At 41.6% G+C, this 23,033-nt stretch overlaps 1 protein-coding gene across 1 annotated transcript in view; it reads left to right on the top strand.

Annotated features, from left to right (window-relative positions):
* The window catches only part of adamtsl4 (ADAMTS-like 4), a 37,446-nt gene extending 15,842 nt beyond the window's left edge, over positions 1 to 21,604 (top strand). The window contains exons 5-17 of the mRNA XM_044207843.1: positions 3,723 to 3,825; positions 11,898 to 12,037; positions 12,499 to 12,703; positions 13,181 to 13,365; positions 14,809 to 14,974; positions 15,497 to 15,760; positions 15,952 to 16,081; positions 16,346 to 16,550; positions 17,271 to 17,444; positions 17,535 to 17,714; positions 18,083 to 18,262; positions 18,444 to 18,591; positions 18,678 to 21,604. Of these exons, the coding sequence (XP_044063778.1) occupies positions 3,723 to 3,825; positions 11,898 to 12,037; positions 12,499 to 12,703; positions 13,181 to 13,365; positions 14,809 to 14,974; positions 15,497 to 15,760; positions 15,952 to 16,081; positions 16,346 to 16,550; positions 17,271 to 17,444; positions 17,535 to 17,714; positions 18,083 to 18,262; positions 18,444 to 18,591; positions 18,678 to 18,808 (2,211 nt within the window). The 3' untranslated portion in view covers positions 18,809 to 21,604. The remainder of the gene's footprint in view (positions 1 to 3,722; positions 3,826 to 11,897; positions 12,038 to 12,498; positions 12,704 to 13,180; positions 13,366 to 14,808; positions 14,975 to 15,496; positions 15,761 to 15,951; positions 16,082 to 16,345; positions 16,551 to 17,270; positions 17,445 to 17,534; positions 17,715 to 18,082; positions 18,263 to 18,443; positions 18,592 to 18,677) is intronic.
* The last annotated feature ends 1,429 nt before the right edge of the window (positions 21,605 to 23,033 follow it).

The following is a 23,033-nucleotide window of genomic DNA, read 5'->3' as shown; positions in this document are numbered from 1 at the left end:
CTTCAACTACAAAAACAAGACCCAAGTTGGAAGAGCCTGTACTTTTACTTTCATCAATATTAACAAAAAGGATGATGTACACAGAAGATTGGATTTAAATCAGGAACCAAGAAAGAATATGTAAACAAGAATATAAATATGACCAGAAATGCAATGCCTGCTTCCTATACTTTAAAGTGTTTGATATTCTGTGGTATTTCGGTCGGTACTAAAAAAGTATTGAAGTTTGATACCCAGCCTCATCTATGAAAAGTCAAAAATAATGACAAGTTTTGTGTTCTGGTAACGTAGTGGTTAAGATGCATACCATAAAACTGTAACGTTGCTGGTTCGATTACAGTCAGGGACCTTCGCTGCACATCAAAGCCCTCTCTTCCCTCATTTCCTGTCTGTATCTCTAGTGACACTGAAAAAATAAAGGCAAGAGGCCGAAAAATAATCTAAAAAAGACTAGATTATCTAGGCCTACTTAGTTAGTTGATACAGAGGCAAGTAACATTTTAAAACTTTGTATTTTAAACATTTTAAAAGATGTTTTTGAATGTTGCTAAGTGATTGAATGGTTTTGACTCTGTTTGGACTGCACTTGTGGTTAGAGTGTTTTGATTTCATCCACAGGTCCAGACCCATCCTCGCTGCCTTTCTCTCCTTCCATCACCCCCCTCTTTAAGGATTTTGCTTCTGTGAAAGCCATCGCTCTCTTTTCTCTCCCCTCTCTTCCTATTCAATAACTGCCCCCCTCCCTTCTGTTCACGCTCCCCCTTTGCAGTTATGGGGAGACCCACTAACCCTGCACTCATAGTAAATGAGGGAACACCAAAGTATACCAGACCTTACAATAATACAATAACTCACAAATTCTCCTCCAGAACCATGAAACACCAGTGAACACATACTCTCACCTCCCCTCCCTTCCCCTCCCTCCTTCCTCCGTTCAGTCCATTAGCCTCCTAATGTTTTTACACACTCTTTTAGGAGGAGAATCCACTTACCCTGTAGCCTCATACAATTACCCAACGTATGAATGCACACACTTGACTTTTTCTTGCCTTCTCTCGTCGTTTTACATTCCTTTTTGTCTTTTATGGAAGCTCTTCTTTTTTACTGAACTGTAGCGTCCCATAGCTGCACAGACACCGTCCTTGTTTGTGTGTGTGTGTTTGGGGTCGTTGTTCACTCATTGTTTATGGTCTTACAGGCACACACACACATGCACAGATACTCAGAAACTATCCAGTTTGAAATGGGGCCCAACATGTTTATGTCCAGCAGAAATATTTACAACCATTACCAACCACATTTCACACACACATCCGGGCAGAATTACAGGGTTACTTGAAAACATCAGGTCACATACATACACTGACCTTCAAGAACCGACATACACTCACGTATTAACAGGATGTAGTCAAACACACTCTCTTATAAGAGGCTTAAAGTAGACAATAACATCGTCCATAAATAACGCAAAAATAAGTCTGTTTCAGCAGTGTGAAACTGTCGCGGAGTGTACCACATAAAGTTTCATGTGCTGGTTTCACACTTCACCAGAACAGAAACAACAGATGATCCTTATGAGTGCCTTGTGACATGACGGCCACATGCATTCCTTCTCTCTCACACACGACACAGTGAAAATGTGAAATTCAGTGCATGCTTTGACGATTTATCCATGAGAGTCTTTTAGTTACACTTTGTCGCAGAGGCTGGTTCACATGGGAACTGTCGATCTGTGCGTGCGTGCGTGTGTGTGTGTGTGTGTGTGTGTATGTGTGTGAACTTGACTACTCCCTTGCTCTTGTCTCCACAGATGAGTGACTAGGAACTTTCCAGCTGTTTGTGACAGCTGTATGAGTGAAGACAGATTCAGGGGGAGAAAAAGTAAAGAGGAACGAATCAAAGAAAGAGAGGAGCGAAAGACAAGAAGATTGTGGAGCTGATTGAGATTAGAGTTGCAGGGAAATCTGAGAGCTCTGTGTGCGGCATGCAAGAGTGTGTGTATGTGTGTTTGAGCCAGCTGTATATCAGAGGGTTGTAAACTCAGTGGGTTTTTGACCAGACAGGATGGTTGTGGCTTCCCAGAGTAATGATAACTGATGAAGTGTTGAGTGTGTGTGTGCAGTGGTGGAAGAATGATTCAGACCCTTTACTCAAGTAAAAGTACAACAGTGTAAAAATACTAAACGTCCTGCATAGAAAAAGGTTACTTAAGTAAAAGTATAATCAAAAAAATGTACTTAAAGGTTTGACACTTTGGGAAATATGCTTATTCCCCACTCTCATATCTGTCCATTGAATATAAAGCAACCACTAGCAGCTGGTTAGCTTAGCTTAGGTAACAAAATCCACTTACCAGCACCTCTAAAGCTCACTAATTAACACCTTAGAGGTGCTGGTAGGCAAATTTTATTACCTTTGGACAGAGCCAGCCTAGCTTTTCCCCTTGTTTCCAGCCGTTATGCTAAGCTAAGCTAACCAGCTTCATATTATACATTACTATAACTATAGCTGTCAGATAAATGTAGTAGAGTAACAAGACTAAGAGTCTACAGCTATTATAGCAGCTCTGAGGCTGTACTTTTAGCTTCCAGCTAAATGCTAACACCAGCATGCTCACAATGACAATGCTTAACATGCTGATGTATGCTGATGTAGCAGGTATGTTGTCTTCACTATCTTAGTTTAGCATGTAAGCATGCTAACATTTGCTAACTAGCACTAAACATAAAGTACAGCTGAGGCTGATGGGAATTACATTGGTTCTGCACGTATTTGGTCACAAGCCACAATGGCTCCTCTTGACGAAAAGTCAGGGGATCACCAAAGTCATGAGGATTCGTTGCCTGGAGAGGATGAATGTCTGTACCAAATTTCATGCTAATCCATCTAATAGTTGTTGAATTTCTGGACCAAAGTAGTGGACCGACCGACCTGACAGACAGACGTTGCCATCAATAATACCACACTGCTAGCATGGTTTAAAAGCACAATATTTCCCTCTGAAATGTTGAGGAGTAGAAGTATAAAGTAGCATAAAATGGAAATACTCAAGTAAACTATCTCAAAATGGTACTGTATGTGTGTGTGTGTGTGTGTGTGTGTGTGTGTGTGTGTGTGTGTGTGTGTATCATACAGGACTCGGGCAAAGCTCAGTGAGTTATAGTCTGTACAGTATAAACCAGCAGAGTCATGTCTGCCTGATGTTTCAGCCGTTGTTTAAGTGCAGGTATGCTAAAACTCTTTCCACTGTACGGCTCCATAAGGACTCTGCTTAAACGAGCACAAGCTGGACATGTGCTCATACACACACACACACACACACACACACACACGTGCTCACACAATCACTCACGTTCTGCGGTCATGCACTGAAAGCCATGGTGGATTTATGTGAGCAGCCTTCTCCAAAAAATCTATTATTTCCATATGGTTCTAATACACTCACTGACTGCCAAAAGCTACGTGTGTGCGTGTGTGTGTTTGTGTATTAAAGTATGGCATGTTTATGCTTACCTCTATGATCTCAAGTTAATTGTCCCCTTTTTTATTAGCTGTTTTTCTCTTGCTTTTTATTCACAACAGCCCACTCCACCCTTACTTGTCCAGAGACCGGGAGAGAAACAACCGTCGGTTTAATAGCTGGGTGATTTCATATTAGTTCAATGTGTGGCACTGCACTTTACACTTTTCTCTCTCTGTCTCTCTGTGTTTCTGTCCTCCAGGTATGTGGAGGAGGTGCGTTGGACTCCAGAGCAGAGCAGTGTGCAGCCTTTAACACACAGGAGTTCATGGGTCGCCTCTACAACTGGGAACCTTTCACTGAGGGTGAGGACGGACTTAACACACACACGGTAGTTAGGGTTTAGCCCCACAGGGCTTCAGTGTGATAATAGGCTTATAGCAAGAATTAAATGCTAGGAGAGGAATGGGGGGGGGGGTGAAAAAGCGTCAGTAGAATGTGTGTTTAAGTGAGTTAAATGTTGCTCTGGTATTAGTGTGTGTTGGCAGGCCTCCACCATGCCCAACCCATCACAATCCTTCCTCTCATTGGAGCAGGCCTACAGTACATGTAGCATCGAGGGTGGTGAGAGTCAAGGGGAAAAGAGAATGACTGGAACTTGATCTGCTTTTATTCTTTGCACAAAACACTCTCCCTCCTCTCTTTTTCCTCTCATTTGTCCAACATCTCCCTTCCTCTCCTGCCAAGCCTCTCCTCCCAGCTCTGACTAAGCACACAGATTCCTACTGAGTGAGATAAAGAAAGAGAGAATGAAAGAGAAAGACAGAGAACGGGGAGGTGAGAGGTGATGGGATGCAAGTGTTTTGTCACATGACCACTGGGAGCAAAGGGAAGACAACGTGGCTTGTGTGTGTGCGTGTCTTTTGTTTCTCCGCACTTAATGTGTGAGTGTGTCCGTGTGTGGTTGAGTGTGTTTGTTTACTTTCTTGTAAAGTGTACAATAGTTCAGCGCAGAGGAGATTGTGTCTGTTTATCTTTGTTTTCCAATGCTGGAGGGAACGAAAGAGGAAGAGAGAAAACACTAAACAGATATTTGAGGAATTTGATAGAGAGAATATTACAAACATGGGGATTTTGGGAGTGAAACAATGGAGGAGGGAAAGAGAGGGGAGAGAGAGAAACACAGCTGTGAGATGTTATGAACAGTATTTGTCATTAAACTTAGAAATATTTGTACAACCTCTGTTTTTACAGTATTAGCATATTGGCACTTTGCTTGTACTGTAGATGAATGGCTTAATGGATCTGAGATAATATGTGGACAAATGTTTATGCATGTATGCTTGTGTTTTTGTCTATACACTTGTGATTACTGTATCTGCTTACTGAACGTAGACCCAGACAAGCTAAATCAGCAACACCAATCTCACACATTAGTTTGATTTTATTCCGTCTTAAAGCAGTACACACATAACACACTTGTCCAAATATACACAAAAGTAAAAACACAGTAGAGCATGTAGCACAAATAAGATGTTATGAAGAATGTCACAGGATAAAAACACTGAGAGTTAAAGCTGCACTAAGCAATATTTTTATAGTAACAATTAAAACTAGGGTAGGTAATGTTGGAGAAACTAGCAAGAGAGAGCTAAATTTTGAAAGTATCCAACCGAAAAAAAACCCACCCCCTCACTTCAGGCCTTTCGCCAAAGCCACTCCCATTTTCATGCAGTCGGGTAGGTAGGCCTTGAATCTTGAATCATTTCATTCGGGCCAAATGAAATGACTACTGTCAGCAGGCAGCTGTTATCATTGAAAAGGCTCTGATAAACCTATTGTACGCTACCTGCCCAGCACCAAACAGCAGACAGTCAAAGTAGCTGGTGAAGAAAGTGGGACATCTAGCAGCTAAAGAGCCAAATATTTCCTGATGGCAAATAGCGTTGGACTATATGACTATATGTCTCTGCTATATAATCCGGGCAGGCTATGTAGCAAATCAGGGCTGGATTCTCACATGATATCACAAATCCAGCTGCCTCGCAAGGTAACGTGATTTGGGCAGCAGGACTGCTTACCATGTTCTCACGTGTTGTGAGAGCAACAGTTGGTGGCAATAATGCACCTCTAAGCTGGTTTTACAACCGCCACAGAAGAAGAGAGTGACAAGAAAACATGGAGGAGAAGAGTGAAATTGTAAATACAGAGCAGGAGGAGTTTGTTTGTATGGAAGGTCCAAATAAAAGAAGAAAATAATCAAAAGTGATGAAGTACGGTACGGTATGGTTATTTTAAACAATTTCTTAATTGAATTTACAGAACAATTACTGTATCGTGAATGATATATATCGTTACCGTGAATACAATTACATATACCGTGATAGAAGATTTTCCATATCTCCCACTCCTAGTGGTGAACAGAGATAAAAGGAGAGACTTACATTTGGGTGTAAGTGGGTGGCTAGATGTTGCTCTGCTATGTTGCTCTGTGACTGCTGGATGTGTCACTAGGCAACTGTTAGCAATCAAGTTTGCCATAACAACTTTATACTGTAATAATATGACAGTATTGTGTTGACAGCTTGTGCAGATGCCCCCTAGTGGCCAAAAATCAATTAATGCTGCTTTAGAGTAACTTACTCCCATAGTTTTATGTTATCGCATAACATAGCTTGGGGAGGCACGTTGGTGCAGTAGTCCTAGATTTGATTCCACTGACCAGCTTTGCGCCTGTCTGTGTGGATGTTTTCCACGTGTCTGCATGGGATTCCTTGTGAACATCCACAGACATGCACGTAGGAGTGGACTATATGGATAAAATGATGGTGTATGCAATTTTGTATTGCAACAATATATATTGTTATTACATTTGAGTGGGTACATTTTGTGCTAAATCACTTTTTTGGATAAAGTAAGCTGATGGGAATGTCTCTTTTTGTGTAATCCAGTGTATAAAATAGCTGATAAATTAATAATAATAATAATAATAAAAATAATAAATTAACCAAATTAAACTAAAGTCCAATATTGCCATACAATGGCCCTTCTCATCAATATGAAACATTTCCCAAAATGGCCCAATACACCCAGATATATTAAAGAGACAGCTACAATATGGCAAAATCTCTGATGGTAGACAAATAATTTTAAATTCTTAATTGCCTGTATATATGAATGTGAGTGTGAATGGTTGTCTGCGTATACAGTATGTGTTAGCTCTGTCACAAACTGGCGACCTGCCCTGGGTGTACTCTGCCTCTCACCCAGTTTGAGCTGGTCACCCCCCTGTGACACTGCAAAGGAAAAGCATTTATAGATAATGAATGGATTACGTAACTTATTTCCATTACTTGTGTAAAAGGTCAGCTCAAGATCACACAACACAGAGGAAGTACACCTTAAAGGCTGTACTGGTATTTTTTGGTCTTGTTGGAGCAGCCTCAGTCCAGTTTTGAGAATGCAGGCAGATCTAGATAAAGTATTCTGTACATCTGTACCAGGAGTCATCGCCGGGGTATCAGCTGGAGTCTAACTGTCTGCATAAACACACAGGGGCTTTCCTTTCACCCACCACCCCGTCTCTGTGTGTTTGTGAGGGGAAAGAGAGAGATTACTGTATTTATCCTGAAATGAGCTTCTCTTAAATTTTCTCTATCTGCTGTGCATCCTTGCCCTCTGCTCCACTCTGGATTATTTTAAACCACCGTGTCCTTGAGATCTGCTGAGAGGAGGAGAGGATTAGACAGAGAGAAACAGAGACAACCGATGACAGAGAGGTAAATCATGGTTCTGGCATTAGAAAGACGTATTACTGTGAGAATTTTTTTGGATAGAAGAAGCCACCAAATGGCAGATGTCCCATTTATCAGTGTCTGTGGTATGACTCTGATGGGGATAGATACAGTACTGTATGTGTCAAAGGTATTTGCAGATGACGTCAGCTGGGTCAGACACACTCGATCGGCGCTGGATCCTTTTCCACTCCGCTAAGTAAACTGTATCGCACTGTTTACTCCAGTCCAGTTCCATTGGCTACAACCCAAACCTTCATATCTAGCTTCCCATCAACACACTGGAGGCTGCGAGCAGTGTGTGTGTGTTTCGACATTGAATACTGTATTAGTCATTTCTCTCCAGCTGCACTCATCTGTTTAGGACTCTGTACGGCACTGCATATATTTCCCATAAGTATTTATGTTAAACCATGCAGTCAGCTCTTGCTACTTAGTGTGAGATTTTTTGCCTCCAAGGTGACAGCCCTATTATGTATGTACTGCAAAGTGTTGTGGCCTATGGTTTAGATCTGGAAGCTTAAACTGTAAAGATGCCACTACACTTATAAGCCACAAAAGTGATAGTCCTGATTCATTTTGGTGGTAATGTTTTCCCCCTCAAGCTCAGCTCTGAATAGCAGTACCTCTCTCGTTTTGTAAGCGCTGCATGTGCAGGTGTTGTTTTACTTGAATATTCCCTTTTTTTCAGGCCTCATCCCCTCTCTGTGCACCCAGCCTCCCCTCTTCCTGTCCCACTGCCTCTCTCTTTCTCTCTCCCTGTTGAAGTTTGTTTAGACGGAGAGATAGTGGGGAAGTATATTTAGACAACATATATTCCACTGTCTGAGCACTGAGCTCATAGAGGGAGAGAGAGACAGGGGAAGAGAAAGAGAGGCCAGAGATCGAGGCAAAGAGAGAAACAGAGAAGCAGAGCGAAGTAGCTAGAGACAAATGAAAGATAAATACCGAAAATAGAGAGAAACTTTAAAGGTGATTAGTAGTAGGAGAGTGCTCGAACATGACTTCAGGGCAGGAAGAAGAGGAAATGGAGAATGAGGGAGATGAGGAGGAAGCATACAGGGAGAGAGGCAGAGAGTACATGAGTGGCAACACGTCTCCCACTTTTAGCTCCCCCTTTCTTTTCTGTCACTGTCTCCGGTCTAATCTCTCAAAGATAACTATGACAGACGGATAGAGAGAACCAGGGTGGAGAGAGGGTGGGAACATTGCCTCCCTTTCTCTTTCTTTATAAATATGTGCTGGATATCTGTCCCTCTGCAGTTATCAGACAGTAACAAAAGAATGGTAGCAAATAAGTGGAGATAGAAGTTTGGCTCGTTTGCACGGCAGTCATGGACTGTGACTCATGCTTTCATACCCATTATTGTACAGTAGTTAGGCGCAACTAACAAGATTGACATTCATGTGTTAATCAAAAACAGTTAAATCAATTGGTAAAATCACTAAAAATAGGAGATTTATAGAAATTTTAACCCACATTGTTATATCAAGTACTTTAAAATAACAGATTCATTTTCTGATAAAATACCATCAGAGTAAAACAGATTACAGGAAGATACTGAAGGTCGGAGTCATCATAAGATCTTACAAAAAATAATAGCAAGTAAGTAGTAATAGTAGGTTAGAAAATAAAATCATCTTTATTTTTTAAATACTCACTGATGGCTTTTTTCGAAATGGAAGCAGTTTTGGTCCCACATTGTTTAAACCAGAGACAATAAAATAGCACCCCTTCATTCCTCTTCTTTCTCTCGTTGGCACCAGATATCCACAAATGCTGATGACACATGGTTGTATTTTCTTTTTTTTCTTTCTTTTTCTTTGCTAATGTTTTAAGCCCTCTCTTGCCATATTTTAGAAACATTCACAGGTTTCATTAAATTTACCAGCAACAAAATAAACTCTGATAAGTCTGCTGTGATCTGTCAAATCTCCCTGAACTCTAAAAGTATTGTGGAGGTGATGTTTACCGATGCTGAAGGATCACCACTACATTTTCGGTGTATATTTATAAGCAAATTGATGCACCTAGTTATGTATTACCTTAGTTTTCCTACAAAGTAGTGGAAAGATAAACATTCAGCTTGGGTCAATTGCTTCACGTGTATGACTTCCTGACCACTTCTAGCCACTTAGTGAGATAAAATACACTCTGTGATGTCCTTAATATATTTGGTCAGGCAAACAACAATGGATCAGGATTTCTAACTCGCAAAAGCACAAACTTGTAAATGGTGTCTCGGTCCAAGCTTAAGTGTTTTTTTTCTCGATACTCACAACGTGGCTCATCCCTGTGCAGATGTATTTTGGAAATCTGCTGAAGAAAGCCTACAGTAGGCCACTTTTTTGTCATTAAGATAATTCTTGGTTCACTCGGCCCTTTTACTGAAATTGTCCAAGTTTCCTTTGCACCTTATCCTTTGGGTGGTGTCCTGCTGAAATGGAAACCAACAAAACAATGAAATGGCATCTTAACACTCCAGTTTTACTACTTATACCTGACAAAGCACTGATGTACTTGAATGAAGAGATTCAAGGAACTTCAGAGATTCTGTAAAAGCATATGGAGTTTCTGTGACTACATACTACACACTTTTTGCATTTTTACTTGCTGCTGATGGCTTATTGAACTGGGAGAGGGAATCTTCCCATGGTGAAACAACCTTCAGTGTTATTATATGAAGATTAAGTGGCATTTGGTGTAATATCAGAACCACACTTTGATTACTTTAAAATGTCAAAAACATTTCAAACTGCATCAAGGACAGAATAATATAAAAGTAAATAAAGTTTAAGTAAAAATAGTTTTTGACCACTTTTGGCACGTTGTCATACTGTTCATATTTATATAGAATTCAATAGAGGGTTAATTTCTGTCGTAATTTGGCAGAGAAATATGAAACCACAGTGAGAAGCCATAATTTCAGAAGCACAGAATTTGTCCTTTTAACCCCTGCACTCCCAGTGACAGAAACTCCTCCCTCCCATCTGCAACTAAATCTATGCAACTATGACCCCTTACTCATGCTATGAGCTCATGTCTATAGCTGTATTTTACACACACACACACACACACATCAGCTCTGCCCGAGACCTTTATCCCCTGTTACAACCCCAATCTCTAACCTCAAAGAGCAATGATGAACAGTTGAGCCCCCTATCTCTTCTCTCCTCTTAAAGGAATAGTTCAACATTTTGGGAGCTAAGCTTATTTGCTTTCTTTCCAAGAATGAGACAAGAATATCATCTCATGTCTATGTGTTCGAGTACGATTTAGCAATGCACTTCTATAACATTCAACATACAACAACAACTCACAATAGACTTTTAAAAAAAGTATCATAGTTGCTTCAGCAGAATCAGAGCTATGTTGTCTTTTTTATTCCACACATTCCTCTTTCTTGTCAAAACCTGGCGCCTACATTACCCACAATGCAACTCTGCAACCAACAGTTTGGTCAGAGATTCGGGTGTGTTATGCTAGTAGCAGCTAATGTTGCCTCGAGCTACTAGCCTCAAGCAGAGATGCAGAGCGGGCTACAGAGGTCTGGTAAACTCACTTCTTTCTAACTGCACATCTGCAGATTGTTTTCATTTTAAAACTTGTAGTCTTCAGCCCCAACCGACGCTGACTCAAGTGACATCACTTGAGGCGATTTATCAGACTTCACACAGCTCCCTCGAGTCGCAAAAGGCTTTACACTACTTTTTTCACAGATGCAGTTGAACTCCCCAAGACCTGTAAACAGTATTTGATGTGTAAAATTGGCGCACTTCCCCTTTAAGTACAGAGCTGGAGATAGGACGTGGCCAGCCTAGCTTAGCTCTGGAAACAGCTGGCCTTGCTCTGTCCAAAGTTCAAAAATACACCTATCAACACCTCTAAAGCTCACTAAATAACACATTGTATATCTTGTTTGTTTAATCCTTACATAAACAAATATGTAAAAATGACAGTTTATGGTTTTAGAGGTTACATGGTGTAACTACTACAGACATTAATATCTTCTCATAGAAAGAAAGCAAATAAGCAAGCGTATTTCCCAAGATGTTGAACTATTCTTTTAAATCTGCTTATTGTATTTCACCACATAGACACACTCTTCTTACTTTCTCCACATTTTTTGTTCGTATCCCACCCCTATTCCCTCGTGAGATCTTTTGTATTCTCCACTCGTCTATTTGTCTGCCTATTCTCTCTGTACTGAAGGACTTCAATTTCCTCTTTTACCTTGAAGTGGTCTTCTCTTTCTCGGATTCTTCCCCTCTGCTGTCTCTTCCCAAGTACATGTCTCCCTGCTGTATGTGCCCGTTGGGTTCCTCTCATAAATCAAACCTTCCTCAGGCTTATGTTTACACCTTTCTTCTGAGTATGTATCTCCTGGGAAGGTGCAGCAGTGAGTGCACTCATACGAGCGAGCAGCAGGAGAAATAGCTAATCGCTTTGGTGCTGTCTGACAGTCAGGGGTTATATGGTCTGGCCTCGGTTTCCTGACCACATGGAAAGACGCTCATCGCCCAGCTGCGTTTTCTCCACGCCAGGCAGATGCAGATAGAAACACACAGTCACGCAGGAGATCTCACACTTAAGACAAACACATACGTTGTGAAATAATCCTCCTATCCTCTTTATGTTGCAGTTGGTGCGGACAAGCAGTGCGAGCTGACCTGCAGACCTGCCGGTTATCGTTTCTATGTTCGTCAGGCAGAGCGTGTCAGAGACGGGACCCCCTGCGTCAACGTCAGCTCAAATGACGTGTGTGTAGAAGGACAATGTCTGGTGAGTGCATTTAAATGTGCATGTGTGTGAGATTTTAGCTTCAAGTGACTGAGCCCCTCCGGTCTAGCCGGGGTTGACAAAGTCCAGAACCTGGCTCTCTTAGTCTCATGTCTGGAGGTTGATTTAAGCCTGGCATTCAGATTCAGAGCGTCTCCAATCTTTTTTTTTATTACCCTACTCTGGGCCTCTTTTCTCTGTATCTTTCCCTCTCTCTTTCATTTGCACTCTCGCTTTCTGTTCTTCTTTTTTCTGGTAGGAATCTAGCGATCAACAGTTACCAATTTACACAAACAACGGTGAAATAAACACTGGCAATGGATGTGATGTGTCTACAAGATTGGAATAGTTATTCTCTGTTCTGTCCCCACCCCTCCTCCCACATCTCTCTTGTTCCCCTGCCCCACTTTCCCCCTCATTGTCTGACCCATCACTCACATCTTTTCACCTTCTTCTCCTGCCAGACTGAGGGTTGCGATGGGGTACTGGGCTCAGACTCTGTGATTGACAAGTGTGGAGTGTGTGGTGGGCGGGACACCTCCTGTCGAAAGGTGACGGGAAGCTTCCAAAATGTCACGGTCCCCCTTGGTTACCACAAGATCCTCGACATCCCGCCCAGAGCTACATTCATTAATATTACGGAGAGACGAGCCAGCCCTAATTATCTGGGTAAGATCTAATAGACACAAACAAAATTATGCACACACACACACATAAGTGTTTCTTAAATAATACTGGTTGCAGCTCCAGTAAAAGTGAGACGTTGGCGAGGGAATTGCAGATTTGGGAATGAGAGTTGGCCCATGAGCATGTGTGTGCTGGCTTGGACTAAGACTGTAAATTTTGTAGCCTCACAGACTCCAAGCAGATAAAGCCAGTATTGTTAGAGCCCATAAGGAACCAGTGAAGTGTGTACGTGTATGTGTGAGTGTTTGTCTTGCCAGCCCCCTGTTTGGTAATGAGACAGCACTTTGAAGTGTGTGTTTGTCTGTCTGAGAGTGTGTTTGAGCTCATGGGGCTTTCCTAAGAATTCACCACCATGTAGACTATACAAGGTCAAAACAAGAAAAGAAAACTTGAGTCAAATATTGCTCCATTCCTCTTGTCTGCCATTCTGACACTCCACCCACAACCCCATTTCTCCAGCCATGAGGAGTGGCACCGGGACTTCAGTGGTGAACGGGCGTTGGGCTGTGGATCCCCCAGGGGAGTACCAGGCAGGAGGGACTACCTTCACCTACACCCGACCTAGAGCACAGGCGGAGGGGGAGGAAGAGAGAGGCGAGTCCCTCAGGGCTCCAGGACCCACCACCACACAGCTACAGCTATATGTAAGGCATTTCTTTTAACCCTGTAAGCAAACATGAACCCAGGCATGGCAAAATTAAGTTAATGATAAGAATCGCACACATACACATAGACACATGTGTATACACAGAATATTTATATATATAATCTCTATAACATTGTTGTAAGACTGAGGCTATGCTCTCCTGCTCTGTGTCAACATCCTCCAGATAGGCAGCATTATTTTAGCATTATGGCGGGATAAAGTCAGCTGTACTGAAGCTTAGCCTGAGCCACATCAGACTATCCAGGGCTTAATAATAACAACTCTAACCTCAGGCTAAGATCTTATTAAAGAAGAGGAGTCATCTGCAGCTTTGCATCCAGTAGCTACGGGCAAGAGGAGGTAAAAATAGCAAGCATCTATCAAAGCCAGAGATTGATCTCCTCTGGAATCACCTGCATTTTTTAGCCTTTTGAAATAAGATATATAAAGACTTAAAGTCTATAACCATGCCAGTAGCACTGTGAGGCTATAATGCTCATTACACGCTGGAAAAGAAATAGTTGGATGGAGGAAAAATAGAAAGACAAGACTGCTCCCTGTAGAGCCTTGCCACTGGTAGGACAAAACGATAAAGTTTGGGGGTGGCGTCACAGAAAAAACTATGAAAAAGACCAAATCAGAAGTGTTTATCGGTTGTACACTGGCTGTTTTATGACATCTCAGCTTGTCCCGCCCGGCGTGTGATGATCAGGGCTTATGCCTACATAGCACAAATTACACCCCTAGCTACACCCATTGTTTACTCCGTACTTAGATTTGTTTCCGGCTCCCGCCAGCCTTCAACGGTTAGCTGCTTGCAGTTCATTGGCATCTTAACCGCCAGCAGATGGTTAGCTTAGCTTAGCATAAAAGACAGGGGGAAATATGTAGTACTCTGTCCAAAGGTAACAAAATCTGCCTACCAGCACCTCTAAAGCTCACTATTTAACACGTTATAACTTGTTGTTTAATCTATACAAAAACCAAAGTGTGAAAACGACACATTGCTGTTTTACAGAGGATTATGTGTATCGCTTTAATCCCTAAATTGCATCGACAGATTGAGCTACTAACTGTATTACATTGACATCTCTGGCAAAAAATAACAGATCAAAATGTTGTTGCCATGGGACTCCAGCTGATTTAGATGACCTTGACTATGTTAAGTCTTATGAGATGGGCTGCAGGGCTTCTCAGTAAGTGGGGGGACACATGGTGACAAGCATACACCCTGCTGTGGCATCCTTGAACATGACACGGATTCCCTGCCAGGGCCATAGTGGCTGTTCTGTAGCTCATTCCGACCTCTAACCTCCCTGCAAAGGAAAGGAGACATACATTTCTCTATGGGGATCCGCAAAGAGGTTTTAGGCTGTTTCTTGTCATTCGCTGTTTTTCACCTCTAGTTCTTTCTGTTTTCTCACCCTGTTTTGCTCTCCAGATCATTTTCCACAAGGAGAACCCGGGCATCGACTATGAGTTTTATGTCCCGGTGGAAAAGAAGGAGGTAGAGAGGGAGAGGCTGACGGAGAGAGAGAGGGAGACACCCAGAGAGGCACCCAGAGAGAGGCCAAGGGAGCGAGAGCCAGGGAGGGCACCCCTTCGCAGTACGTCCGTCGCACTGATTTTCCTTCTTCTGTTTGCCAGCCATGTTTTCTGCATGTCCCATACAGTAGCGAAGAGAAACTGGGTTCTTGACAGTCATGTACAGCACATAGTTGAATCTTGTCAGTGGCAGAATTGAAACCTAAATCAAGATTCATTCTTTCCAAATTACTCAAGGAAACACTACTGCAACCCATGTCCTTGGAGAATGACTGACGTGTTTATGGATTACGATGGGTGTGGTTATGGGCCAAGTGGGAGGGATTATTGTATAAGTGTGTTTGTGTATGACCTAGATGGGAGGCTATCTGGTCCACATGTTCGCTGTCATGAGACCCTGACCTCATCATGACATCATTAGCCTCAGACTAGCTGCCTTCATCCATATTTCAACATTCGTGTTTCACCTCTTTCCTCCCTCTTTATCGCTCTTTTATCCTCCTCCTCATGTCTGTTTCCCAATCTTTGACGCTCTCTCCCACCTTTCCTGTGCTTTCTAATTTGTCTTTATTTTTCTCTCCCAGGTCCTCTCACTGTGTCAGTAGAAGACCCTCCTCCTGCTCCTCCTCCTGTTTCGATCCCTTCTTTCCCCTCTTCCTCCTCCTCCTCCTCTGTCTTTTCTCCTCCCTCCTCGGACTGGTGGACACCTGAGAGGTCACGTCCTCGAGGCTCTGCACCCAACAGGAATGCTCGGATCCCCCCTCGCACTGACCTGCCACTGGACACTCAGCCACCATTTGTGTGGAGGAGAGGTGGACTCACTGAGTGTTCTACTTCTTGTGGCAAAGGTTAGATTCTGATGAGCCTTGTAGATCTTCATATATTTGTCATTTTAAAATGAATTGCTTTGTACACAAAATTATGCTTACTTACTCTGGCTGTTGTGATGCCTCCCTCCTCTGGTTGGTAGGTGCAAGTACAAGAACGTGGAAATGATGTCTTTCTCATTCTCTATCTATCCATCTCTGTCTCTCTGTAGGTTCTCAGTACAGAATCGTTCTGTGTATAGACCGCCATACAGACGAGGAAGTCCCGGAGAGGAAATGTGACTCTGCAGCCAAACCTGTCCCTGAGGAGGAGCCTTGTAACACACATCCCTGCCCACCATTGTGAGAAAATACACAGTTACCTTGAAGACATACACATTATACAGATTTATATTCAGTTCCAAAACATGCATTTTTCATAGCTGATAATTGACTGCAAGAAAACCACACTGCAGAATCTCCTTATCAAGTCATTTTTGTCTGTACTTCGAGTCCTTAAAGTCACATTTTTTTTAAACAAGTAAATCTGCCAGTGTGGTATGAAAAATATTGAGCTTCAACATGTCCCTCTCTCTCTCTCTCCCTCTCCCTTACTGTTTCTCTTAGCTGGGAGGCCAGTTCATGGTCAGAGTGCAGTGTGTCCTGTGGCCCTGGGGTGCAGCAGAGGCAGCTCCAGTGCAGGCAGAGCTTTGGAAATCGCTCCACCATGGTCCACCCGCAGCGCTGTGCCAACCTCACTCCACCAGAGTCCACACAGGAGTGTGAGCTCCGCCTCTGCTCCCACTGGGAGGTCAGCTCTGACTGGAGCACGGTAGGTCAACAACACCAGTATGTGATTGGGAAATGCATCTGCTAATAGGTCAGCGTACATGATAAAAAAAGAGGCTGAGTAATGTAACACAGACTCTGCAAACATAACACAAACTGAAAGGGAGAGAGTGGGTGGAGTTAGGGTTAAAACAAGCTAGTGTTTGTGTACATGGAGTTCCTTTTAATTTTGGCATGGTCCTTTCAAATTATGGCACTGTGTCTCTATCATAAATTTTAAAATTCCTTCATTAGGTTAGCATACAACTATTTAAGTACTTTTCAAGTCACAGACTGCTGCAGACACTGTGCCATGGGTTGGGTTGCAACAAATCATTTTTTAAAGTTTTTCAATTAATCAGTTACACATTTTGAGTAAAATGAAGAATTAAAATAGATATTATTCATAAGAAAGTTCCAACCAACCAAAAACTGTTTATAGTTTTACATGATGAATGATTACACAAGATTTTATATTTTCATTCATGATTTAAGTTTTTTAACTTGTGACCTCTGTTACTCATTTCTCTTTTGTATTTATATCATGTATGTATGTGCTTATCTTGTGTTTCTGTTTTACTGCTGTGCCACCAATTGCCCTTTGGGAAAAAAAGAAATTAATTGATTGATAAGCAACCGTCAACCTTTTTTGTCGACTGGTATTATGCCCTTTCTTTCATCTGTTTATACTCATTCTTGTTGTTCTCCTCTCCATTTGCCATAGTGCTCAGTGGACTGTGGAGTTGGGAGGAGGACAAGGAGTGTGCGCTGCGTCAGCGATCAAGGCAGCATCGTCAACGACAAGGAGTGCAACTCCAGGGCTCGCCCACAAGGAAGTGAGGAGTGCCACATGGGGCCCTGTGTAACCAACTGGTATTTCACTGACTGGTCCAACACTGTGAGTAACACACATACACAGAAGTGAAGGAATAAACATTCACTGCACTTAACATTAATCCTCAACATGATTTTCCACTTTGTCCCTCAGTGTTCTGCGCAGTGTGGCCCCGGGGTGCAGAGGAGAGAAGTGGTGTGTCTGACTCGAGGAGGGGTCAGAGAGGGTGGAGGAGGAGGGGACTGTGTTGGGGATAAACCAGCAGAAATGAAGGCCTGCAATGGGGGTCCCTGTGTGCCAACAACCATGTGGTACAGCAGCCCCTGGACACAGGTAGGATGGAGGGAATAAAGGCTGAAGGAAATACAGAGACAAATAGAGGAAAAATTGATTAGAAGGAAAGAATTTGTCAATGTTTTTTTACTGTATAGTCATTTTAAAATGAGAATGTATTTTTACCTCTTGTGTTTTTTTGCTTTCTGAGATGTTTCTCTTTTTAATTTATAGTATAAAGATGTTGACATTATGTAGTCTTTTGTGTCATCTGACATCTTATTTAATTATTTAGGGGTTTTTTTAATGTAAAGGTTTTGTATGTTTGTTTTGGAGTGAAAGGGCATTCGTATTGCACTGACAGATCAAGTAGTTCAATAAACACAGCTACTGTATTCCTGATATAGAGATTTTTCTTCTCTTTCCAGTGTAATGTCCTATGTGGGAATGGAACTCAGCGACGGGACATCATTTGTGTCCAGAAGACGGGGAATGATTTTACTGTCGCACCAGCCAGGGAGTGTGCTCACCTGGACAAGCCTGCCGCGGTCCAAGAGTGTGAGATGGGAGAGTGTCAGCCACGGTGGTTCACAACAGAGTGGAGCGCGGTGAGAGACGAGGGGGGAGGGAGCGGGATCTGAGAATAAAATGATGATGTGACAGAACAAAAAAGATTTGTCAGGACAACTCCAGTAGAAGTTTCAGAAGATTGTCGCAGTATTTATTCACTACTACAAATAATTAGTTATTTTAATTTATAACCATATTATTTACTGTATCTGTTCTCAGTGCTCACGTTCTTGTGGAAAAGGATTACAAATGAGAGAGGTACGGTGTCTAACAGAAGACAAAAAGCACAGCCAGGATTGTGATTCGAGCCCCAGACCTGAACAGGAGCAAATCTGCAACACAATACCCTGCAGTCCACAAGTCTCAGGTTGGTGTGTGACAATGTGACAGTGTATGCATGTGTGTCTTGGTCTTTCTCCCTACCAACCTCTCTCTCCTCCTCTCTGTTCACAGATGAAAACTGCCGGGACAGACGTCACAACTGTGTGACGGTGGTTCAGGCCAGGCTGTGCGTCTACTCCTACTACAAGACCGCCTGCTGTGCCTCGTGTACCCAAAGTGCTCAGCGTGCCAAGAGGCACTGACCAGCCAATCACAGACAGCCCAGGTGTGCAAGAAGTCAAGGATTAGGTCAAAAGGGTCCCTGAAATGACAAGTCTATAGAAATGGACAGCCCAGAGTAGATATAATCCCTGTGATGGCCATCAGATAACATTTAGCTATTTTCTCCTGATTCTTCAGGTAAAACACTGTGAAAGCAGCCGGTTCCTTTTCCCAGTTCTCCATGCAGTATTTTATATTGTCTTTTAGAACCACATATTCCACTGAGCTTGCATCTGTTTACTTTGTGCATCAGCTCTAACAGTTTCATAACGTGTCATACAGGGCTGAGTGATTCATTTGCTGTGATTTCAACTCTTTTCAATGGCTGAGAGATTATAATGGAAAGTGCTCACTGAGGACACAACTGTGTTTCAACAGCAGATTTAGCCTTTTCTTAAGATTCTTTCTAATCTACAGGATCTTAAAACAGATGTAATCAGACATGCATACATACCACTAACTATGAAAAGAAATGTGCTGAACAAATCATTACCATGTGTGCTAGATAAAATGTATACTGTAGTAATATGTGTGCTGAAGATCTACTGGAATAGATCTACTGTGTTTCTGTACACTGCAGATGTTCCCCACTGTGCTATAGTGGCTACCCCCCAAACTAAGCTAGAAGGATTTCATTAACATATCGTATGTCTTTTAATGTTTGCCAAAAATATTTCCCTAAGTGTCCTCTTATTGTTCAGTTCAGTATTTGGACAGATGAACCAAAGGAGTGTGGTGACCATGGCAGTAAGTGACCAAATATATCAGAGCGGGAAGAGGTGAGATTCTTCCCAAACAAGAAGGATATTAGACATGGATGTTAGACGAGCAGCACAGAGTCTGTACAGTCCTTCAGCGTATTCATGTCAATTACATATCCATGTAGGTCTTTTTAAAGAGAGCTGTTGGAGTTAAAATCCACGGCTAAGATGTGAAGACTCATAGTTGCATTTTTTTTTACTAAACTTAAGAGGATGCGACTTGTAAAAAAACAATGAAATTATGAAGTGATAAGACTAATGGTGTTCTATACTTTTCTTCTTGTCAACAAATCACATAAAAAGTGATGCATTAACATGTGTTAGTGTGTCAACACTTTCTGACTTCCCCAACCATGTCTCTGGCATTCAACCCCAAGTCTATTTGTTCCTACTGATGATTAATAACAAATATATAGTTTTTTTTTTAAAAGCTCTGTAATTGTCTAAAACATCTGGGCGCTGTAGTTTATAGTAAATGTCACTCAAACAAGAGAAAATAGTGCCTTTGTTAGAGACTATTTTCAGCTAACACACATTAGTGAGTATTTATGACACCAGGACAGTGTAAGTAGGATTCACTCAAAATAAACTACAGTGCCCGTGTTCATCTTAATGAAGGAACACGTCACCCAGTGCAACGGTGTGTCTCATTTATGTGTTTTTAATTGTTTTTGTTAACAATGGAGCTCTGTGGCACAAGGAAATAAGCTATAAAAGGCTTTGGCTGCTCAGCTAGTACGTGTTAGTTTCAATTCGTTGTTGGTTTTGTTTATTTCATGCGATTTGTTGACAATAATAAAAATATAGAATATCGCCTTTAACCAAGAACTTGACGCACAGGTTTGGAGATGTAAAATGATTCACTCCTGGCTGGCTGACCTAATTTTGCATGTTAGTAATCACGGCACGGCCAAGGTATTAAAAGAACAACTTCATGTCCTTCCTTTTTTCTCACCTCATCTCAATATATCTTTTATTTGCATCCATCATCACCTTCGTGGGAGGGGATGATGAATCTGTCCTATGAGACTAGGTGAAGTCAGAATTAGGAAACATCGCAGAGAATGAAAAAGCTGCTTTCTTACAACAGTCTGTTAATAAGGTAGATTATGATATGGATCAAATGCAATCAACCTCTGTATATGTGTGTAAGTAATGCTTTTTCTCTCTTTCTCTTATTACTGTTTTTACTTTGCTCTTTTTCTCTTAATACACACACAATACACCCTGCCCACTCAAAGATGAGGAGTCTGTATATTTGTCAGATATGTTTTAATGTCTATAATTTCTTGAACATAGTAGGCGCTTATGTTTTATAACTGAGTAGATTTATCAGAAGCATTGTTGTAGACTGCATTTATTCACATCTAACTGTCATATAACTATTGTATTTTGCATTCGACAAGAGAAGCAGTGACTTTATTGTACTTGTGAGTTTTGGATGTTTGCGTGTGTAATGTGTCTGTGTGGTTCGTGTGTGTGTGTGTGTGTGTGTTGCTATTGTGGCTTTGAATGTGTCATTCTTGTCTCTAATCTCTCGTAGTAAAAAAAACCCTTTTTATATAAAAACAAAAAAGGATAGTAATTTATCTATTATCTAAAGAACATGTAATTTATTTTCTGTTTTAAGAAGCTGTAGCAATTTTTTCTTTGTTACCACCAGAGTTTATGAGATTGTTATTACAGATAAACGGAAGATTATTTTTTTTCATGCAAAAACAATAAACAGTGTGGGAAAAATTATTATTAATTAAGCTTCATTTTAAATAAAATTGTAACAACAGAGAAGTTAAGTGGTATGTCATATTTGCTTTGGTGATGTAGCCAGTTTCCTCCAAATGATGGCGCCGTTGAGTCTCAAACGTGAATGAACAGGCCTAGTTTTCCTCAGAAAGGAGTGGCCTACTACAGCCAAAAAGAGACATTTACCCTAAATGTCTGTTTTTGGTGCCAAGTCTGCATTGTAACTAGTTGTTTGCCTGTTTGTTTAATAAAAATTGTGTTGTTTGGTTGAAATATTGAATGGGCAAGGTTTTACTTACAAGCTTAACTTGGTCATCCCAAAGATATTTTAATTTATTTATTTATTTGTCCAGAAAGTCTCTGTTTTTCAAGCGCTGCCTTCCAAAATTGCCCCCCTAAAATCAGTTAGATAGTCAAATGAGAATGCACACAGTTTTACAACATTCACATACGACCCAATAAAATGAATGACACGAATAAACAAAGTCCTTCATGAAGCATTTTTTGATATGGAATGTGGTGTTTAATACGAAAAGGCATTATTTGCCAAGTTCAGAAAGGTCAGATATGTCTTGCTGCCAGAGGAGTAAGTGTAGAAGTGGCTGCAGGAGTAGGAGTATGTTGAGTAGGGCCAACAGTAAAACAAAGTGAAAGCAGAGAAGAAGAGTTTGAAAGTTTAAAGAGTCTATAAACTTTGTTAAACTAGAACTTTACTAAAGTATGAAAGGCCTGAGAGTGGTGTGGTTGTGTGCTGGAGTACCAAGTGACAGGGCCATAGCCAGGATTTTGGAGATACTCAGGTCATGAGTCCAAGTCTCTTAATTACATTCTCTGTTGTTAAAACAACAAGGTCTTAATGCTGTTTAAAAGTCTTGTAGTCACATTTGGGTATATTGAGTCTCAAACTACTGCAATCCGCCTATAAAATATCCACTATGTGTAAGTTTTTAATTGTAGAAGGTAAACTCCCTGCAGGTTCCTAAAAACCTTCAAATTCTCAGTAAATAACAGAAGAGTGTCCTCTGTGTCCTCAAGGAAGGCCCTGCAGGATTTCTAAGGCAGGGCATTGGTCCAGATCAGTGATCTTGATATATATATATATATATATATATATATATATATATATATATATATATATATATATATATATATATAAGTTTTCTAAAACACTAACTGCTGCAGCTTATCTTTGATTTGTTTGCTGCTGCTTTCAAACAAGTATAGACCATTCTGAAACTCCAGCCTAGAGGTGTAGTAATAATCTGCTCTGGCTACAAAGAAGTTGAGTAACATAAAGGTTAAGTTTTCCCTCCTCAGCATCCGTGCTCTTGCATTTGTGTGCGTTGTAGTCGTTTCTTCTTCATCGTGCAGAGAGGCTTATCAGCTCCGGTGGCGTGCTGCCCGCTGCCTGCACACCGTTCACACCCGCAGGGCGCAGGGGCCATTGCGCCTCCTCTGCCGCTGCTGGGTTTGTAAGAAAACCCCTAGTGTGGTGATATACATGCATGGGCGTGTGTGTGTGCTGTGTGTGTTCTGTGTGGGGGGTTGTAGCCTATATGGTGGATAAATGTGGCGGGGGGTGCTATCTCACAGAGGGCACGAGGCAAGGCAGGCAGATGGTGACCTTTTGGAGTAAATTACCATGAACCCTATGACTCTCTTTTCACTCAACTATTTCTCTTCCTCCAAGACTCGGCACACA

Source organism: Siniperca chuatsi, linkage group LG9 (genome assembly GCF_020085105.1).
Source record: "Siniperca chuatsi isolate FFG_IHB_CAS linkage group LG9, ASM2008510v1, whole genome shotgun sequence".
Classification (NCBI taxonomy): domain Eukaryota; kingdom Metazoa; phylum Chordata; class Actinopteri; order Centrarchiformes; family Sinipercidae; genus Siniperca; species Siniperca chuatsi.
This window is presented reverse-complemented; position numbering and strand designations above follow the sequence as displayed.